Here is a 20204-nt window from a genome sequence, read left to right on the forward strand (position 1 = left end):
ATTTTTAAATTTTTATTTTATTTTAAGAAAAAAAACACCGATATATATTTAATCCCGATGAGATAGTCACGAACCAAAATTATTATCATCATTAATTAGGGGGAAAAAAAGGAAAAGCCTAAATTGCTGACAAGATGGGCAAAACTCTCTTGTGTTTGCATCTCCCAAGGTTCAGTATAAATGGTGTAAGGCAATAACCCTTCAGAATTCTTAGTATCAGCTACACACTGCCTCCACTGCCAGTTTCCTAGTTAACCCGGCAGAACACGAGTTTTTCTTGAAATTCTCTTCATTCAATTTTATGACACATTCCTTTTTGTTCAAGCATGCCTGCAAAAGCAATAAAACATATAAAAATAAAATAAAATCTTTTAAAACAGAAAGAAAAAAGAGAGAGAGAGAGAGAGAGAGAGCAAAGTAAGCATGATTACAAGTTAATATATCATCCCTTCACACCCCAATAAATAATCAGTAGGCAGATAGCAGAGTTAAAGCTTCAAATCATGTAACACTGCAGAAATTATTATCAGTTCACCAACTGATTTGATAAATGCACACATCAAGTTATCTTAGTAGATGATGCCTAACAGAACTAGTTGTATATTAAACCTCAAACCAATAAAAATCTTTACATGTCTTAATTGTGCAAGTAGCTTCGGAACTGGAGATTTGATCGGATGTTTGAAGAGAATGACTTACACTATGTTTGGCATGAGAGAAATGGAGGAGGAGGGAAGAGAGGGAAGGAAAAATTTTAATAAGCTCGATTTAAAATAGTAAAAATTAATCAAAAGCTTTTAACCTCATTTGTTCAATTTTTTAAATCGATCTCATTAAAATTTTTGCTCCTCTCCATTTCCTTCATACCAAATGGACAATGTAAAGAACAAATTCCAGAAATTGATACCTTTTCAACAAGTATACTAGAATTTGGATCATGGCAATCTCCTATGCTGTAGGATCCACATGTTCCTAGAGGAGTTCCAAAGCTAGCAAATTTGATAGCAGATATGCGAGTATCTTTGGGGCATGCTAAACGGGCAAAAGGTGTGTTTTTGTGATTCTCAAGTTTATTTTCACCGTCAAGATCAAGCCCCAGGGAAGGATAATCCTCTGCCACAAGGGCACATGCACCGGAAACTTTTCGTCTTAAGAAATTAATTCTTGTTGGATCACCACCTTTCTCTTCAAAAATAACAAGAACATTTCCAGACGGCTTGAACCAAGATCTTGGAACATGATACCTGATACATAGGAAAAAAAATACACAATATTTTATGAGGAGAAGAAACAGATCATAACTGAGTCCGTATAAGCTACAATAAGCACATAATATATTAGCAATTTGTGACGGATGATTTCTAATCTAACCCACTTGTAAGATTAGGATAGTCAAAATACCACGCAAGTAACTAAATCTACGAGACTATAACTATCATATAAATTGGTCATGGCTGCTGAGGAAAAAGCAAAGCTTCCAGAAAAACCTGACCACAAGGTATAAAATTTAGTTAGTTTTCAATCGTTTCCTCTTATATATACTATTCATGAATAGTATTTTTGCTTTTTGATCAATTATAGAATCTGTTAAGGATTTCAGTTGCTTTGTGACCAAGACCAACTTGTACACAAGCGAAAGCCTTATTACAGTACTCTTCCAGCCCATACTAGTGTTGTGCAGTTTGGCAAGAAGCTTTATTCCAGCCACTTGTAGTTACTAGATCTCTAAAGTAAGAGAAGTCAAGGAAAAAGATTGAAGAGAGGTTGCTACATATCTAATTCCTCAGCTTCGATTAAACCATTAGCTCACAGTTTTACCATTTCTGGGTGGGTTCTCCACAGCCGGTATCACATTTGTCAGGATTGAATTTGCCTCTGTAGTCGCATTTTTGAACACACTCTTGATGTAAATTTTTCCTAGGCCAATATCTTCCAATTTCTTCTCCATTTAACCAGGCTAGACCTTTTCCCATATGTAACATATCCAGTCCAACAGGTTCATTCCCTGGAGGAGCATCGACAATTAGCTGCATGATCAAGAACTTTCTTTTTAAGATTTTCCACCACACTGCAGCTGCCAAACGAAAGAATTCTCTATAATTTCTCACACAGGTGAGGTCAAAAAAGTCATTACCTTGTACCATGTCAATGGCTGCCCTTTTGGTGGTTCTGTAGTAGGAGTCCAGTTTACATTATTTGAACTATCTCCCTGGTATATCTTTAGGTGTTCTCCGTACACCCCAATCTGCAACAAAGCAGGAAATGGAAGACATCAAAGGCTAGTAAAAATTTCATGGATAGTAATACTACTTTCACCCACCGTGTTATTAAAGTCATAGAAGCAGCCTAAGACAATGATTTTCTCTAACAGATAGAACTTAGATGAGTAAAATTTTAATATATGCAGAAACAAAAATATACCTTGTAAGTCCATGCATAAGAAGACAAGTCCAATGTCCCATTGTCCAATCCCTTAATCTTTACACTTGTCAGTCCTGCTCCTGTAAATTCATAAAATGGGCCCGCTGTCTGCAAGTAACAAGGAATGAGGAATGAGATTTCAAGGCATTTAAAGGGGACCAACAATACGCTTCTAGACAAGCCATTCAATAAGGCTGAATGTTCTACACAGAGTAACACACTCACTGGGAGGCCAACAGTCATGCTCAATAAAGCAATTTCATTTTTCCCTGCCTTGAGGGAGATTGGATGATTAAAAGTGTATGGTGAATGGGTACCATTTCCAGTTGCAGAACCTATAAAACAAGAAGTTAAGAAACTGAAAGAAAAAAAGAAAACATTTGTAATCGAATATTAAAATGTCTGTATCACCAAGAAATAATAATATATGTATTCATGTAAATCACAGAGAAACTAACATAACTATAAACATTGAGTGTTTCATCCATGATGATTAAAGAGAGCAACAGAAGGAAAGTTGCTACAACTAAGCGGTTTCAAGAGTTATCATACATAATCAAATGTTTCATTCAATAAACTGAGAATCAAAGCACATAACGTGATTGTAGCCGATGTCCAAAAGAAGATGGAAAATGCTTGTAATTTAATGAAATAGCGTGAAGTCACTTGTACTGCTGATGAGAAGGAAAATATGTTGCTGAACCACATTATATTTTGTTTACAGGTTTGCATATCAGATGTTTGATAAATAAACAAATCCATGAGATCAAAAGTTCAGAATATTAGAGTAGGTAACCTTGGTATTCCTGATTCACAAAAGCATGGAGTGCATGACCTTTGGATTCTATCAGAAGAACTGGTTTACTTCCCTTCTTTAAGAACCCTTCATTTTCACCAACAAATACACTGCCATGAATTGAAAAAAGGAAGGGAAAAAAAAAGTTTAAAACAATATTTTAACTGCACATCAATATTTTATGCATGTTTGAATTTCTTATACATTTCCCTTCCATCAAATGTAATGGAGCTTATAATAATCTATGGAGTTTGCAAAACAACTAGGAAGCGGCTTGATAGGCTGTAGCGAATGCCCGAAACTTAAAGCATGGCAACCCAACAAGGTCCTTCGATATGCATTGAAATCGAATTATAGAATATATAAGAATCGAGCACTTCAGCTATAATGATAAAACAATATTTTAACTACATACTGCTTCATTGTTACAGCAGACAATGTTAAGTTATCTTAGTAGCTGCTAATCAAACAAAAGAAAATATATGCAAATGATTCTACTTCTCATGTCAAGAATAGTAAACTACGTACGCGTTTCATTGTTTATTATTTCTAGATGCTACAGGAGCAGAGAATAATATACTGAAACAGTAAAAGGTCCATTTCTATTGATCATACACTCTTGACAATTTTTTATTGAAACAAACCTTGTTGTATGCCACAGATAGTCTGTGGCATCTTTAGTGGTATTAATGTGATCAACAAAGCCATGCTTCACCAAGTCTGCATTTCCCCATGTCCCTGCATTCTCTTTAAATATGTCCCACTTTAAAGTCTTTACACTTTCATGTGACTGTTGTAATTTCTCTGGAACCATTTCAACAATGTGTGTATGGGTGTTAACCTGTTGCATATCACATGTCTGAGTGAAGGGTTTAGAAAAAGAATTCCACAAAAGATCAATAGCTTTTGTAACTATATTGATAATTATATCAGTACTTTAAGAGTATCACATTAGTTGTAACTACAGGAAATTTTTTAAAGAAAAAAAATTAAATTAACACATTGACTGCAAAGAGACCTCTGTCAATCAATTTAACTGTGTGACACATTTCTCACAATAAAATTGTTCGTGCATTGGCTCTGCTGCAGACGTCTCAGTTACAGGAGGTTGACATTCACATACAGCAAAAGCTAAAATTTTTAGAGGCAAAATTAAGTGGCTAATATAATTTTGGCTTCAAATATTAGAATATGGACATTACTCTGAAGGTAACTATAAATTACCTTTGCAGTGTTAAAGACTACATTCTTGCAATCGGGCAGAATGCTCACTGACCATGCTGGTAGGTAATATGATGCATTCCGAAATTTGACTGTCTTATCATTTTTATCATCAATATTAGCAATAAAAGCAGCACACGCTCCTGATGAATCAGTATATACATCTGCCTGAAATGCAGCATGGTTAGAACAACGTCTTCCAACTAACAAACAAGCAGATCATAAGGTACCTTTAAATGCAAATAGACACTAGATAGCATGGAATATGAACAGAGCTTGTAAAAAAATAACAAACACATGAAATGACATGATTGAACTAAAAATTTGAATCATGACATTACATGTGTGAAGTATCCTAGAACCTTGACAGCAACTGAAGAGTCTCCAAGATAAAGTAAGCATAAATTCAAATTCATATAAGATGCTTGAAAACAAATTGCAATAAAACAAGATTTGGGTGCGATGGTTCACAGCTAAACAAATCAATATTTTATTTTAGTAGCCAAGAAAATCAAAGGTTAGAAAGCATGAAAGTTACCTCCAGGAAAGGACCAAGGGAAATGTTTTTAGATTCTCCAGTAAGCAATAAACCTTCACATAGCTTGATAGCTTTGTGAAGTTCCTTTAGGTGTCCCCACTTTGGAAGTCTAGGTAACCCTATAATTAAATGATGAATTCACTCATTATTATAAATTTCAGCGTAGAGAAGAACGTTTTTGCCCTCAACGAGAGAGAGACAGAAAGACTTGTGACAGCTTACCATACTCGTCTATTGGGGCATCATAGTCATAACTTGTAGTAATGAACGGACCACCAGCTGTTCGCCCAAAATTTGTTCCCCCATGATACTAAACCACAAAGATGAGAAAAAGAGGTCAACTTAAAGCAATAGTAGAATACTGAAGGAAATTCCAAGTTCCAAGTTTATCATGAAACTTTTCTGATTCATGAATGAAATGTCTTCTATTACCTAGAATCATAATGGTAAAAGAATTTTTCCTTTAAAGGAAAAAAAAAAAAAAAAGGAAGCCATCATCTGTACCATGTAGTAATTCTGTACACTTCCACCTTTCTGGAAGAAGCGGGCAACAGCAAAGGCAACATCTTCTGCAGGCCTGTGAGGATCTCTGGCCCCAAAAGTTTTAAACCTATAAGTAGAAGAAATTGTCAGTACCTTTGCCTCCTTTACTAAATCAAAACCAACAATTAGCCTTTTGCTCACTTTTTAATGCTTAAATTTGGTTAAACAAACGAAGGAGGGAGGACTACCCTTATAAATAGGGCTCTAAATAAAAGACTGAATTTTCAAAACGTGCAGGTATACATAACAATAAAATGATCTTCCAGATTCCAAATAAGAATAATATGCAAGATGCAGATAAGATGAATTTCAACATACCACCCTGGCCAATTCTCAGTCCAAATTTTGGGCCTCTTTGGAGACGTAGGTGTAAAAGAGTCACAGTAGAATGAGTTACAAGTATCAATCTGCAGAGGAATCATCAATAGTCAGCCTATGACTCGTTCGTTTGTATGTGTAGTTGTCTATCTAAATGCCACTTACTGCATAAATATATCAGGGAAGGGAGGGAGAGGCAAGGAGGAGAGAGAAGCTAATTTTTGTAGTAGTATTTACAAACAAACAAAAAAAAAGCTAAGAATGTTGATTTAAAGATGAAATGAATCTAAAAGCATACTAACGCAACTTGAACCAGAAAACTTTTCAAAATTGCCAATGTAACAACAATTCTGCAAAAATATAACCTCACCACAGGGTCTGGAGCATCCCATTGCTGGCACATTATCCAAGGGACACCGGTATTTTGAGAAACAGCCATCTTAGCAGCCCACATGGCATATTTCTTTCCTCCTTCTCCATAAAACTTTTCATAGTATCCATATTCATTTTCTACCTGCAATTTTACACTGGTCATCAGACGACTATGTAGAGAAGAACAATGAAGAAAAAGAACTACTGGAATTCTTTGTGGCCACGCTGATAATAAATCAAAGCCTTGAGATTATACTTGCCTGGGCTAAGATGATTGGGCCACCTTGTGAGGCAAAAAGTTTCTCTTGTTTCATAAGGTCCACAATATACGTCGTAAATTTCTGCATATGATACTGAACACGAGGAACAATCAAACTAAGTCAGTGATGGTAGTTATTGTACTTCAATCAAATTCATGAAATAGATATTTGAACCTTAACATGATAAAATCGACAATCCCCCTTACATACCATAAATGGCGTACTGTTAGTCCGGAATACAGTGCCCGGAATATAATGCAACCATACTGGTACCCCCCTGTCACATACAGCAATGCTTTAGACTTCTGAAGCCATAATTGAGTTTGAAACAGCCCTTAATATCAATTAATTTTTCCATTGTATGTACAACAACAGCCAGTGTTAAGTGTTGAACCCAAATTAGCTGGTGTCCTGAGCCACAACTTGCAGCAAGCATAATAACTCATACCCATAATTCCATTCTGCAGCAACAAATGGACCTATCCGAAGAATCAGGAACATCCCAGCCTGCTGAACAATCTTTACAAACTTCACTAGATCGAATCGACCACCAAAGTAATACTGCCAGATAACAAACCTTCAGTGGAAATTGAGCTTTAAAAAATCATATCTTACAACACGTTCTGGTATGCTCTAGGTGTATGTATCTTAAAATTACTACATCTAGATAACTTTTTACAACTCACATTTCCTGGAGAAAGCTCATGCCCATTCCAGAAAACATAGGTTTCGATTACATCTACGCCTCCCTCCTTCGCTGTTTGAACCAGCCCTGGCCACATCTACCACACAGCACATGATTGAAAGATATTAACTTCTAGGCATCAAAATACAAAATGCTCAACTGACACCAAGCAATAACAATCTGAATGAAAATGCAGAGCAGACTACAGGAAGAGAGGAAATAAATTAGATTAAAATTTATCCAAAAGAGTAAAGCCCCATTGCATAAAGAGTCAGTTTGGTGGTAGGAAACATTTCTGGAAAGTAGAATTAGTAGATTGATAAAGCCCCCCAATGCTTACTCCAGCTTATTGTTTGGTACAGACTAAAATAGAAACAAGACCTCTTCGCTCCCTTTGAGGAGAAATCAAAAGTAAAGTTCAAACAAGTTAGAAGTTTCTGTAGGAGTTGCCTCACCGCAGGAACGCTTCGAGGATAGTGAATGGCAGCAGAGATAAGGAGCTTTCGCTGGCCATTGATGATAAGAGAGCGATGATCGTATGTTACATTGCCAGCCAAAACCGATGAAAACGAAGAAGATAGAAGAAATAAAACGAAAGGCACAATGGATAGGAAGGATAGCTTCATCTTGCTTTCAATACAGCTTTGAGCTTTCAGAAAGCTCTTGCCTTTCGCTCAGTCTGAGGCGCAAACTTATAACGAAGAAAGATGTCAGAGTGGGAAACAGAGTGGCAGCGCTAATGATTTATTTTATCCATATTTTTTTATACGAGTAAATTTTTAATGAGCAGTTTCCTGTCATTAGTTAAATAGTTAATAGTCAAAGATTTACACTGCTAGTTTTTATAAGCACATTTTATTTTTCGTAAACTGAGATAAAAAAATTTTATATATTTATCTTATATTTAGTAAATCATAATTAATAAATTATTTATAAATTATTTATAACTTATTTTAAATTGGCCCATAAGATATTTCTCGGATCCTTAATATAAGACCTATTTAATTAATTTAATTACATTAAAAAAGTTAACTAAGTTAGTTAATTATAAAAAATATGATATATTTTTCCTAAAATACCATAATCATCTTTTTTAATACCCTCCCTCCATGTTCTACTTAAGTATAGTTGAAGGAGTATTAGTAAAGATAATTTAAAAAAATTAATAAATATGATAAATAGGTCTTATATTTACGACAAAGATCAACTCACCAATTAGGTCATACATGAAAGACTAAAGAACTACTATTTTTAGTCATAAATATAAGATCTAGTTTATAGTATAATTTACAGTACACGTTAGTTTTTATATTTAGAACAGGAATGACTAGTTATATAGATTTTTTTTTTGCCAAAGTTATTAATAATTAAAAAATTTCTTAATTTTTAATAAATTAGAAATAATATTTTTAAAATATTATATTATATATTAATTTATAAGTTATAAAAATTAGTTTAGAAAAATTAAGTATTTCAAGTTATATATTATTAAATAAATTAAGTTATATCAGTATGCAATACATCTCGTAATTAAAATTTATCATGCCACAAATGGCATTGTCATTTTCATTAAAAAATAACTCCGGCAAAAAAAATTGAAAAATAACGATAGAAATTTGTTTTTATGAAGTCGGAATAATTAATATCCCGCTTTCCCACCTAATAAAGGTGAATTAATTAATTTTGTGTGCGTAGATGTCTCTCTCTATCTCTCAACGTCACCGACTGCTAAATTTTACTCCTATCTTATTTGTTTTTGGGGAAATCTTCAGGAACACATTTCGATGGGAAAGAAGATCAGCGTATGTATTGTGGCCAGCGCGCAAATAGATTAATAATTATTCTGATCTGATCTGCTAGCAATATTTATATCCTGTCCTATTTATAGAACAATAAATATCCGAAAATATTTACATCCTCCAACATCAATAATGTATCTATTGTGAGTAATGAACCTCATTTAAACTCCATATAAATATGTTGGGAAAAAAAATAAATTCCATATAAATATAGAGAAATCGTTAAAGAAAATATAACAGGAACTTTAACAAGTCGTTAAGTTTTAAGTGGTAATGAATTTTAAAATATAATGATGGCTTAAAATAGAAAAATAAATTATTTAGAAGGTGGTTAGAAATTTATATATTTTGATGGGAATGTCCATCCAAATGGAACATTTTATGATTTTAACAAGAATTAATAAACACTTTACATCAGCTACAACGGTTAAATTCTTGTAAAGATTAATATCATTAATAGTCCTCATAGTTTGATCAAATTTTTATTTAGTTCCTATAATTTCATAAGGAGTTTGTTAGGACTTAAAACCTAAACTCTTTGTAGAGATTATTCGTTAAATTCAAACAAAAAATTACAAAAATATAGGGATCAAATCTACTTATTTGAAATTATATAGATCAAAACTAGAATCTGATCAAATAAATATTTTAATAAAAATTGAATTAATTAAAATTTCTCTTATTTTCTTGTATTACTTCTGATCGTATTTATAAGGCCTTATTTGTAAATTATAAATGAGGTCTTATAATTAAAACAGGAAATAGTATCATTAATATACTTAAAAGAGTATGAAGATGAAAAGTGGCATATGAGTACGGTCAAAGCACAACAGTCAAGTTGGTGCTTTGACTCTATCGGCAGAGCTCAACAGTCAACACATATGCTATTGCCAACGCTAAAGGCTCATCGCTGGTCTACCTAATAATGGTGCCGATTTAAACGCATTACCAACTCCTTTGTTTGACTCCTAAATGCATTTTTAAGCAAACTACAAACATATTTTTAGTGTTGATTAATTCAAAGTTAAAATATACATTTGGTTTTTTAATTTTATAGAAAATTTTAATTTGGTATTTTAATTTTTAAAAAATTATATTTTTAGTCTTTTAACCCTAAAATTATTAACAAAAAATAATGACATTGAGATTTTAAATGTTGATAAAATATTCTCAAATGATAATATATTACGTTTAATTTTCAAAACAATCATAATTGTTAAAAAAAAATTTATATAAATAAATAAACTTCATAAAATAATAGCGCTCTGTATAGTAGAGTTATGAAATGGGGTTTTTACTTTGTTCCTTTTATCATTTTACCTATACGTTACTCTTCCTTAGACCTATTTTATAGTATAAATTACATTATAAAATAAGTCTTATATTTAGAACCGGAAAGAGTACTATATTTGCACATTATTCTTATACATGGGTTTAAACTTGAATATGAACTTCTTGATTACATAAATTTTGTTATATTGTCGTTTTAAGAATTCTCCTCGAATTGGATTTGTTGATGTTGAATATGCATTAATTTTAACAAGATTAAATTCTCAAAAGAAGCCAAACTGTGGAATAGTAGGCTTTGTTTAAATATCGGATATAACACTGAGCAATAAAAGGCCGATAACGAATTTATATATATATATAAAAATTTTGCACGCTTTAAAAACTTATGAATACTTTATTGATATTAAGCTGAAAGTATGACTTAAAGCAAAAATGTTTTTTTTTTAACTAACTATGTGATGATTCAAGTTTTTATGGTACATAAAAGACTATTAATTCATATCAGTTTATTGCATAATACCGTACTAGTTATCCGAATTAGAGTGAACATTTTTTTAAAATTCTTTTTAGTTATGAGATTGTGAGACTACAGTGAATGTGAGAATTATGATTTAAAAAAGCCTAATTAAATGTATAATGATCTGAATTTTACCTTAGTATCTATCTATACATATCATGTTAGGGGGAAATGTGGTGAATATGGTAGGCCCCGCAGAAGGAGCCCCAACCCCAAATTTGATCTGCGAAAACAAATTGCTTAAATCTTTATTGGATTGATCTTTCTTAGATCCTAGTATGACCTCCCTGCTTAAGAAAACGAATATCGATTATATATATTATGAGTGGATATGGAGTCCATTTATTTAAGAAAAACAATAATAAAAATAAAACCGCAAGGCCAAGGGAAAGATGAACCGACACAGAGTGAAGACAAAGACAGCCATGATACAGCTCTCACCAGTGTCAGCGCGTTTCTCTGTGGGGTATTGCCTTTGGTGTCAAGCAACAAGCACTGGGAGACATAAGGCGTGACTCCATTCATTCATCTAATCCTGTAAAAATATAATTTATAAATTTACTAAAATGAAGGGTAAAATAGTAAGTAAAATTTGTTTTAATATAAATTTTAGTTAAAATAATTTTTTTAGATTCAGAATATTTCTAACGATGTTAACATATTGGATTAAACTGTATATTTTTAAAATAGAAGAAAGATCTATATAATTGATGCAAACTAGAAGAGTAATCAAAATATTTTACTCTAAATATAAACATATTTTAATAAAATTTAAAATGTAATTCATCTTGTTATTAGGAATTAATTCTTTTAGCTAAACATATTATTATATATGTAGGACAATACTTATATCAAATTCTTTTTATTTATTATGTCAAATTGTCTACTCACCCATGACCATGTGGTAATTTTTTTAATATTAGTATTTAATAATATTTAATTATAAATTCACATAAAATTAAAAAAAACATATGATTATGTGTAATTAGAGAATTTAACATATTTGTGCAGATGATGCTTCTACTTTTAATTGATATTTTTTATTTTTATTATTATCTCTCGCACGTCGCGCATGACACCAGAAAAAGGCCCTGCATTAAATTCCCGCGTAGTGCGACGTATCTCTGCTGTTTAAGAACCTGACCGCCATTTACCCTCCTGACGTGATCCCAGTCATCCCACGTTCTCCATTTGCATTGTTTTCTACTATATTATAACATACGGGAGGTACTTTGGATATCTATTTAATTATTAATAATAAAAAAAATGGATTTGATGTTCTCATATGATATAGTACATGGTTTTATACATTTTAGTATATAAAAAGAAAATATTTATATGACAATATTTGTAAAAGAAAGAAAAGAATATCAGGAAAAATAATTGCGGAATTTTTTTTTTTGGGGTAACAAATGATAGAGAGAGTTGAATTAACTGTTTGAAACAGAAGAATTTTGTTGGAAATGTGTGCCGATCGTGTGGATGCACAAATCGAAGAGTAAATATAATAGTGGTGGATGCAACAGAAGAATCCATGCCAGAATACTCAGTATTTTATTCGGAGTGAGTTAATAAATTATGCATTGTGTGTATGCCAGGCCCAATTACCGCCCCCCCAAAAAAAAAAAAGATTCTGTGTGTGCCCATGAGTGTGTGTTTTGCTGTAACTCTTTGCGTAGAATTAACAAACTAGGTAGCAGAAGGAAAAGACAATTTGGGAAAATGTTCATGTGAAGTAGTCTTGACAGAAACAGTGTTCAAGGAGACACCAAGAGGATTCCCACCACCTTCTTCCATTACAACCAGAACGTTTCCGGATGCTTTCAGGAAGGACCGAGGCACATGATACCTGTCGTATCAATTATCGCAACACATGATAATTAATGTCCATATTTAATTAACATTAATTAAATATTGGACATAGTGTTTCTCACAGTGTTCTTCTTTTATAAACGAAGTAGCAGAACAATGGAAGCCACATACTCCCTTATTATAAGATTCAATTTTTTAAATAGGTCTATCCCTTTTTATAAGATTCTCTTTGAGTTTGTTTTAAATATTTAATACATTATTATCTATTTTACCCCTAATTTAATGCATTAAATACATCCTCTTTTTTCATTTATCTCACTATTACTCTTTCACATTTACTCATATATATATATAAGGGTATATTGAAAAAAAAATTACATTTGTTACGTATTAATTGCTTTTAACTAATTTTAACTGTTTTTTTAAAACGCGTCATTTAATTAAAAAGATCTTCTAATAGAGGAGGGAGGGAGTAAACCAGAATTAAATGTATGAATATACTAGTATAAAATGAGAGGACACAGCAACTCACAGTGCTTGAGAAGGGTTGCCGTTGTTATCATGGAACAAGATCCAATAACGACCGATGCTTTCGCCGTTTACCCAGGCCTCACCTTTTCCCATGGAGCCAAGGTCCAAGGCAATCGGCTCATCTACCTCAGGTGCCTCAAATGTAGTCTGCCAAGGGATATATCAGTATATAGAAATATTGAGCTACAGTATCAGAAGTTGTAGTCCCCCGTATTTACAGTAGTAACAAAATAATGCACGTTTATTTCTGTTTACAGTAGTACTTATGCACAGCTATTCACTGTAGCCCATGGTATTTGCAGCCGAAATAGTCGATCATAATTTGTGTCTTTTTGGTTGAAGAGATTAGTTATAAGACTAATGATTTAATAGGCGGACCAGGCCAAAGGTACTTACAGTAGTAATACACGGACACTGTTATATTATGAACAAATCGTGTAACTGTTGTTGACCGACCACTATTATGAACAAATATAAGAACTTTACAGCATATAAATTTCGAGGTGATCTTTCACAGAAACAAAATGATACAGTTGCTAAGTCGTATTATTTTGACTATTGTGCGTATAATTTCTTGGATCGAAAAGCCTTATGTGAGTAGGCATCAATATTTCATGTGAAATTTATGTCACATTGTCTTTCATAAATTATTATTGCCGTCGTTGTTGCGTGCAGCTTAGGAAGGAAAACAGACACTTGTCACTTTTCTACATGTTATCCCATTTTTTAAGGGAGGTAATCCGACTGTTCACCCTACTCGCGCTTTTTTATTTTTTTTGGGCCAGCGTACTCACGCATAAGTATGTTTTGTTTGGAAGTAAATTCTCCATTGCATGCTGTTGTTCTAAGTAAAACAATTTTAAATATTCAGATTAAATTTTTAATATATTCAAAAAAATATAAGATGAAAATATTCAAGTTTCAACAAAAAACAGTTTTCTTGCGAATAATAAATGTTTTTATTTCATATTTTATGTTTAAAATAAAAAAATATTATATAAAAAATTTTAAAAAATATGTAAATATTTTTTATACTATATTTTTTGGCCAAAATTTCTTATATTATATTAAGTCCATTTTTTCACTATGTATATGTATAAGTATCTTCCTAATAGAAGTAATTCTATTCGAGGAGTTATATGATACTAAATATGAGTACTTTTTCTAATAAAAATTTAATCCTTAATTTGTTATATTATGAAGAATTAATCCGTTTCGTTAAATACAATCCTATTAGTGGTACCAAATCTTTTAATCCACCAGAAAAGACCACTTTCGTTTCATGTCCACTCCACTGCATACACTTCCCACATTCCCAAAATTAAAAAAACTCAAAGCCCAGGGCCCCCCGGCTCCCAAAAGCAAAAGGAAAAAGGATAAGAGCCCATATGAAATATCTCTCCCTCTTCAATAATTCCGGGAAATACTCAGCAAATTTTTTTTCTTTTGGTGAATGATACGGGGCAAAGCCCAACTCTTATTCGGTCACTATAAACCGTGGGTGCTGCTTTAATTCTACTGAAATTCTTTTTCCAGTTCATTTAATTTTCTACCTTAATAAACCGATCTTATTCATTTTATTGCAGTTAAAAAAAATGGTGCCAATTTTGATCATAACTTCATGCAGGCATAATAATATACCTTGTACCAAGTGAGCATTTGATTATTGATATCTCCAAGTTGACTCCATTGTACTTCATTACCGCTATTTTGTTCGTTGTAAACTTGTAGTTGCTCTCCCACTAATCCAACCTATGTCAGAAAAGGAAATTATTCTGCACTGCATAGCATAGGTTAAAGTAGAGTTGTAAAATAGAACTGTGAAAGAAGACAACCTGGTATCCCCATGTAGAATTGGTAAGATCATAAGACTCTTCTTCGCTACATTGAATCTGAACGCTGGTTAAGCCAGCAAATCTCCTTTCAAGAAATGCCCCTGAATCCTTTTCATATAGAACATTAATCCATCAACCTCAAACTTGTTTATGAGACTTCAATTTTTGTGGTTATGAAGGGGAAAGAAAGAACAATTAATTCATTTAAATCATTTCCTTACAAAAGGCATTACCGGTAATCCAACCATAGCACCGAGTATGGAAATGTTGTTTGGCCCTTCGTTTAGTGTCACTGGGAGTTCCAAGGTAAATGACTTTACATCATGATTTCCATGTGCCCCTCCTGACAGAGTTAGGATGGACAAGAAAAAACTTCAATCCTGAAGAAAAATTAACTTTACAAATATGTATGGCGATATATTAAAAAGGGTTCGTAATGAGTTACATGCAAGAGACTTGAACTTAAAATTTCTGGTTAACCATTCACATCTACTGACTTGAACAATATTTGTTTATATTTACCTACATAAGTGTCGTTCGCAAAAACGTGGGCAACATGTGCAGCGGATTGAATGTTAAGTGTTGGTGCATTGCAAGATAAATTATTTTCAAACCTGTTCATGAAAAATGGTTATTATATGACATGTTAGATATAGCATAATAAATGATCATCATGTCTGTTAGAAGAGAAGACAGGTACCTAAGAGTATACCAAAGATAATCAGATTTATCTTTGGTTGTATTCATATGCTCAAGTAGTGAGTTTGATTTAAATGAAGTGTCATCAAAGTTCGGGACTCCTTCTTGAAATTGCTCCCACATATCGGCTGAGCTGAAATTCTGTGCAGGAGTCACGATTCTTCTGTTGCTCTCTGCATTTACCTATATACAAGAATATGGAATACTATTAAATTTAACAAAATAAAAAACATGAACTGTTTGAAATAAAATGTTTTAAAAGGTGGTTAACTAATAACACCCTTTGATCAAAACAATCTGTTACTTACATTTGCAGTATTGAAAGTCACTTTTTCACAGTCTGGTAAGATGCTTATGGACTTCGGGAGCAATACGTATGATCTATTGCGGAATTGGACGGTAACATTATTCTCTTTGTCGTTGTTTATTAGGAATGCGACACATCCTCCTTTCTCTTCTTCGAAAACATAACCCTGAATTTAAAGAGAAAAAATAACTTGGATATCGGGATGCTTATTTAATGAGTGAAAATTTGTTAACACACAGTGGGAAAGGAAATGAGAGTCCACCTCTTGCATTTGTCCTAACGAGAGATTCTTCTGCACTCCCTGCAATAAGGTTGAAGAACAAGACTTGATAGCAGCATGCAAATCCTTAAGATGTCCCCATTTGGGTTGCCTTAGCAGACCTTAAAAAACAAAGAAAGAAAGAATAAAAAGAAAAGAAAGTAGAACTGTTATATTACTCTGATCAATTAATGTAATGGAAGAAGAGAATGTACGAGCCGACTATACAAGCAGCAATGAAAATTCACTAAAATTGTACAATAATTGCTTACCATATTCATCCAGGGGAGCTTGATCATAATAGGCTGTTATAACATAAGCAGAGCCCGTTCTCCCCAAGTTAGTTCCACCATGATACTATCGTCAGTTCAAAGAAATGAATCTTCAGACTGAAAGAGGACTTTATTAAAGTGAACGATTGTTTGAAAAGGGAGTATAGGTACCATATAGTAGTTGACATAGCTTCCATTTCTTGCAACGAAAAGAGTGACATGGAATGCAATGTCTTCTGCAGACCTTATGTATGGCAATCCACCATAAACTTGATAGCTGGGAACAAAAATTAAAAAATAAAAAAGGTATAACACAGAACAAATGAGGGGGCACTAAAAGTATAATGTCTTTTGAGAAATAATGTCATGAATAATTTCATAACATGTCATTTTTTAGTTTAAATTAGCTGAAGGTGTGAAACGAATACGAAAATTTGATGATGAAACTTACAAAGATGTCCAGTTCTCTGTCCACAACGAGGGCTTATCGGGCGAGTTCGGCCCTGTAAAAGTTTCTCCACATCTCATTCCGTTGCATGTATTAATCTGCATAAACATTGGATATTTTTCTTTTGAAAATAACTCCTGAGCGTGAAAATTATTCGGTTAAAAGAATTGGGCTTACCACAGGATCAGGAGCATCTGTTTGCTTGCACATAACCCATGGTACACCAGTTTGGAGGCCCACTGCCATTTGCGCAGCCCATTTAACATATCGGGATGCTGCTGGACCAAACGCCTTTTGGATGTTTTGATATTCATTCTCAATCTGAATTTTTATAATTGTTCTCAGCAACTGAATATATTTACCATATTGAGAAATAAACAAAGATCCAAAAAAAAAAAAGTAATACACATATAAATGTCACTCATTTTTTGGTTGTGTTCGCACCTGTGACAGTATGATGGGGCCTCCTTGCGGGGCATATAAACCCTCTGATTTCATCGTATCCACTATTTTTGTCGTGAAATTTTGCATGTAAAACTAAACATATGAATACACAAATTGAAAAAAAAAAAATTGAAATGAATGAATAACTTGACGAAAATTTAAACAGAAAAGTCAAATCAGATCAAATTCGCCGGCCTCCTACGTTACTAAAAATTAAGAAGAGACTGAAAGGGGACCATCGCCATGCGTACCTTGAAAGGCTCATTGTCCGTTCGGAAGACTATCCCCGGGACATCATGTAACCAAAAGGGGAAGCCTCTGCAACTTTACTACTATTACTTTCCATAATGAAAAAGAAGGGTGAAATTTCATCTGCTTACTAAATTAAATATAAAGAAATCGTATTGTTTGGTGCGATAATGTTAAGTTAATGTTTAGCTGTTGTTTTCTTTTGTCATTTTACTTTATTTAGGATTTTCACAAGGTTATTTTAATTTTAATTCTTTTTTATTTTACTTTTTGGTTAAAAACTTGTTGTTACAGTAATCTTATATGTCATTCTAACACGTGAAATGTGTTAATAAAAAATAAGAAAATCAAAATTATTTTATGTCAAGTGATTTTCATGATTGGTTAGAATTATACATATTTGAAATGTTAGAATAATATATTCATATAGGAGTTTCAAAGTTTAATCAAGAAACAAAAGCTAACGTAAATTACACTGATAACAGTTTGAATAATTAAAATTCTAAAAATTTTAAAAAAAAATCTGCCCTACTCTTTTAAAACATATTTGAATACTAGATTTGTCTATTTTTAAAATTTCACACATGTACTTTAAAAATAAGCAGCAGTTCCCTAATTTCTCTACAGCAAAAAAATTTAGTTGCATTTGTTTCCCGAAAATAACATGATATTGACCACTCATCTAATACATTGAATGTTTATATATATAATTTCAAGAACCATATGCTCTAATAAATTATATAATATATATTCTTAGCTAAATTTGAAATTATTGCGTATGTTTTCATAACCAGAAGGAGGAAGGTGCGTGTATTAAAAAATACGTAGTAATTAGAGCTAAAGTCTAGTAATTGAATTGTTTCTTTCTTTCTTTCTTTCTTTCTTTGTTCGGCCATCGCCCGTAATTGAACTCCATTTATAAAAATAAAGGTGGAGAAAAGGAAACGAGAAGTACCCATAGGTCCATTCGCTCTCAATGAAAGGTCCAATCCTAAGGGTAATGTAGAGACCTTGTGCTTGGACTTCCTTAACGAACCTCACCAAATCATATCTGCCGCTGAAATCATACTGTGCCATGTCTTTTTAGTTGCAGAAACAGACATGCCATCTTAATTTTACAGTCGAGAGACGATGAGGGAGAGAGCACTGACCTGACCAGGTTGTGGCTCATGGACGTTCCAAAACACATAGGTCTGAATCACATCTATTCCTCCTTCTTTGGCCTTCGCTATCAATGATGGCCACATCTGCATCAAATTCAAGCTTCTATGGTTATGAATTCGTTATCGTCCCGTACTCTTTTGCTTTCTTCCTATTGTTTTTGTACTTTTTCGCTCTAAGCAATTCATGTGTAACACTTTAAGTTCACTCGTGACAACTGACAAACATTAATTTGCTCATTCCAATCAATCCTTTGTTTTATTCTCCGCACAAGCATCCGCAATGATGATTCCAAAATGGTTGGAGCCAAAACTTTTCAATTATCTATTTTACCCGTGATGCGATAGGAAAATATACTACAGCTGTAAATGCTTCGAGAGGAGTTTGCGTTATTCTGGCCAGGGGACAGCTCCGTGAGTTCTGTTAAATTTGTAGCTTGAGTTTCCCAATAATTATTTTCTCGGAAAGTCCATCCCAATTTGGAGCAAAATTTTGGTTTTATAATCAGCCCAAAATATTCACACACCTCCAATGTATCATAGAAGATCACGCATGAATATAGAGTATGCCAAATTTTTTGTAAATAATTTTTCTTTTTCCAATAGGAATTGTACCGAGGGATTAGAGCTTTGCTATAGACCCTACCACACAACAGTGAAGCTTTTTTGAAACGAAAATCAGGACACGAGGATGGAGTGAGCGCTTGCTTCGAGGGGACCTCACCTACCAAGAGAGACTAATGATGAAAATTGAAACTAAAAGGCCATGAGCTCCTCTGCTTCATACCTTTCCCCTGTTCTAATGCCAACTACTGAATACATTAAATTCAGAAATCGCAAGATGCGCGCAAACTAGTTGAATGAATCCAATGAAACTTTGGCCCAAAAAAAAATCTAATGAAACGAATCCATGAGAACTTAATCCTAATAACAGAAATTACAAACTCATCGGAAGGCGCATTGATTAGTTCGAGCGACGAATGAAGACGAAAGAAGAAGAATGAATTGAGTAAATCGGTACCTGCGGAGTGCTGCGAGGATAGTGAATGGAGCCTGAGAAGAGGATCTTCCTCTGGCCATCGATGAGCAGAGATCTTCCGTCGTAGGTGACGTCGGAAGCTTCGGCGCCAACTATGATCACCAAAGCCAACAAACTCCACCGGCGCCACCACTTGCTCTCCATGACTCCCTGTGGCGCGCTAACCCAAGCACCAAGTATGCTTACAGCAGAATGTTATTTAAACAGAAAGTTAAGAAAGAGACACGTGAGAGACGCAAAAGTGGGTGAGGTGACCTGAAACGTTATTTATTTATTTTGCGAAAGGGTGCTTTTCCCTGTGCCTCCCCCCGTTGTCGTACATAAAAGCCATACTCCTCCGTTTTTTTTAAAATTAAAGGGCGGCACTAATAGCATGATTGTATTAATTT

General features: G+C 33.4%; 2 protein-coding genes across 3 annotated transcripts; both read right to left on the minus strand.

The window, feature by feature from the left end:
• Window positions 1-63: 63 nt before the first annotated feature.
• Window positions 64-7832, minus strand: LOC114742512 (beta-galactosidase 10-like). 2 transcript variants are annotated; one of them, XM_028930755.1, is made up of 19 exons: window positions 7610-7832; window positions 7156-7251; window positions 6918-7030; window positions 6680-6746; window positions 6470-6562; window positions 6208-6351; window positions 5838-5926; window positions 5481-5586; window positions 5199-5286; window positions 4977-5095; window positions 4442-4606; window positions 3862-4058; window positions 3218-3327; window positions 2647-2756; window positions 2422-2529; window positions 2135-2245; window positions 1819-2027; window positions 908-1244; window positions 64-330 (listed from the first exon to the last, which is right to left on the minus strand). In XM_028930755.1, the coding sequence occupies exons 1-19, from the start codon at window positions 7778-7780 to the stop codon at window positions 217-219; spliced, it is 2547 nt and encodes an 848-aa protein (XP_028786588.1). In that variant the 5' UTR covers window positions 7781-7832; the 3' UTR covers window positions 64-216. The 2 variants fall into 2 exon arrangements, with proteins under 2 accessions (XP_028786588.1, XP_028786589.1); XM_028930756.1 differs by lacking the exons at window positions 64-330; window positions 908-1244 and having other exon boundaries at window positions 1844-2005.
• A 4442-nt stretch (window positions 7833-12274) lies between these two features.
• On the minus strand, window positions 12275-19978 carry LOC114742514 (beta-galactosidase 6-like). The gene is made up of 18 exons (XM_028930757.1): window positions 19798-19978; window positions 18768-18863; window positions 18572-18684; window positions 17619-17685; window positions 17368-17460; window positions 17101-17244; window positions 16927-17021; window positions 16647-16752; window positions 16476-16560; window positions 16207-16325; window positions 15946-16110; window positions 15639-15820; window positions 15461-15552; window positions 15172-15281; window positions 14939-15046; window positions 14745-14855; window positions 13105-13250; window positions 12275-12609 (listed from the first exon to the last, which is right to left on the minus strand). The coding sequence occupies exons 1-18, from the start codon at window positions 19957-19959 to the stop codon at window positions 12450-12452; spliced, it is 2154 nt and encodes a 717-aa protein (XP_028786590.1). The 5' UTR covers window positions 19960-19978; the 3' UTR covers window positions 12275-12449.
• Window positions 19979-20204: the final 226 nt, after the last annotated feature.

The sequence above is a fragment of the Neltuma alba genome, unplaced genomic scaffold, assembly GCF_004799145.2.
Source record: "Neltuma alba isolate B1F8T4 unplaced genomic scaffold, ASM479914v2 tig00003792_pilon, whole genome shotgun sequence".
NCBI lineage: Eukaryota > Viridiplantae > Streptophyta > Magnoliopsida > Fabales > Fabaceae > Neltuma > Neltuma alba.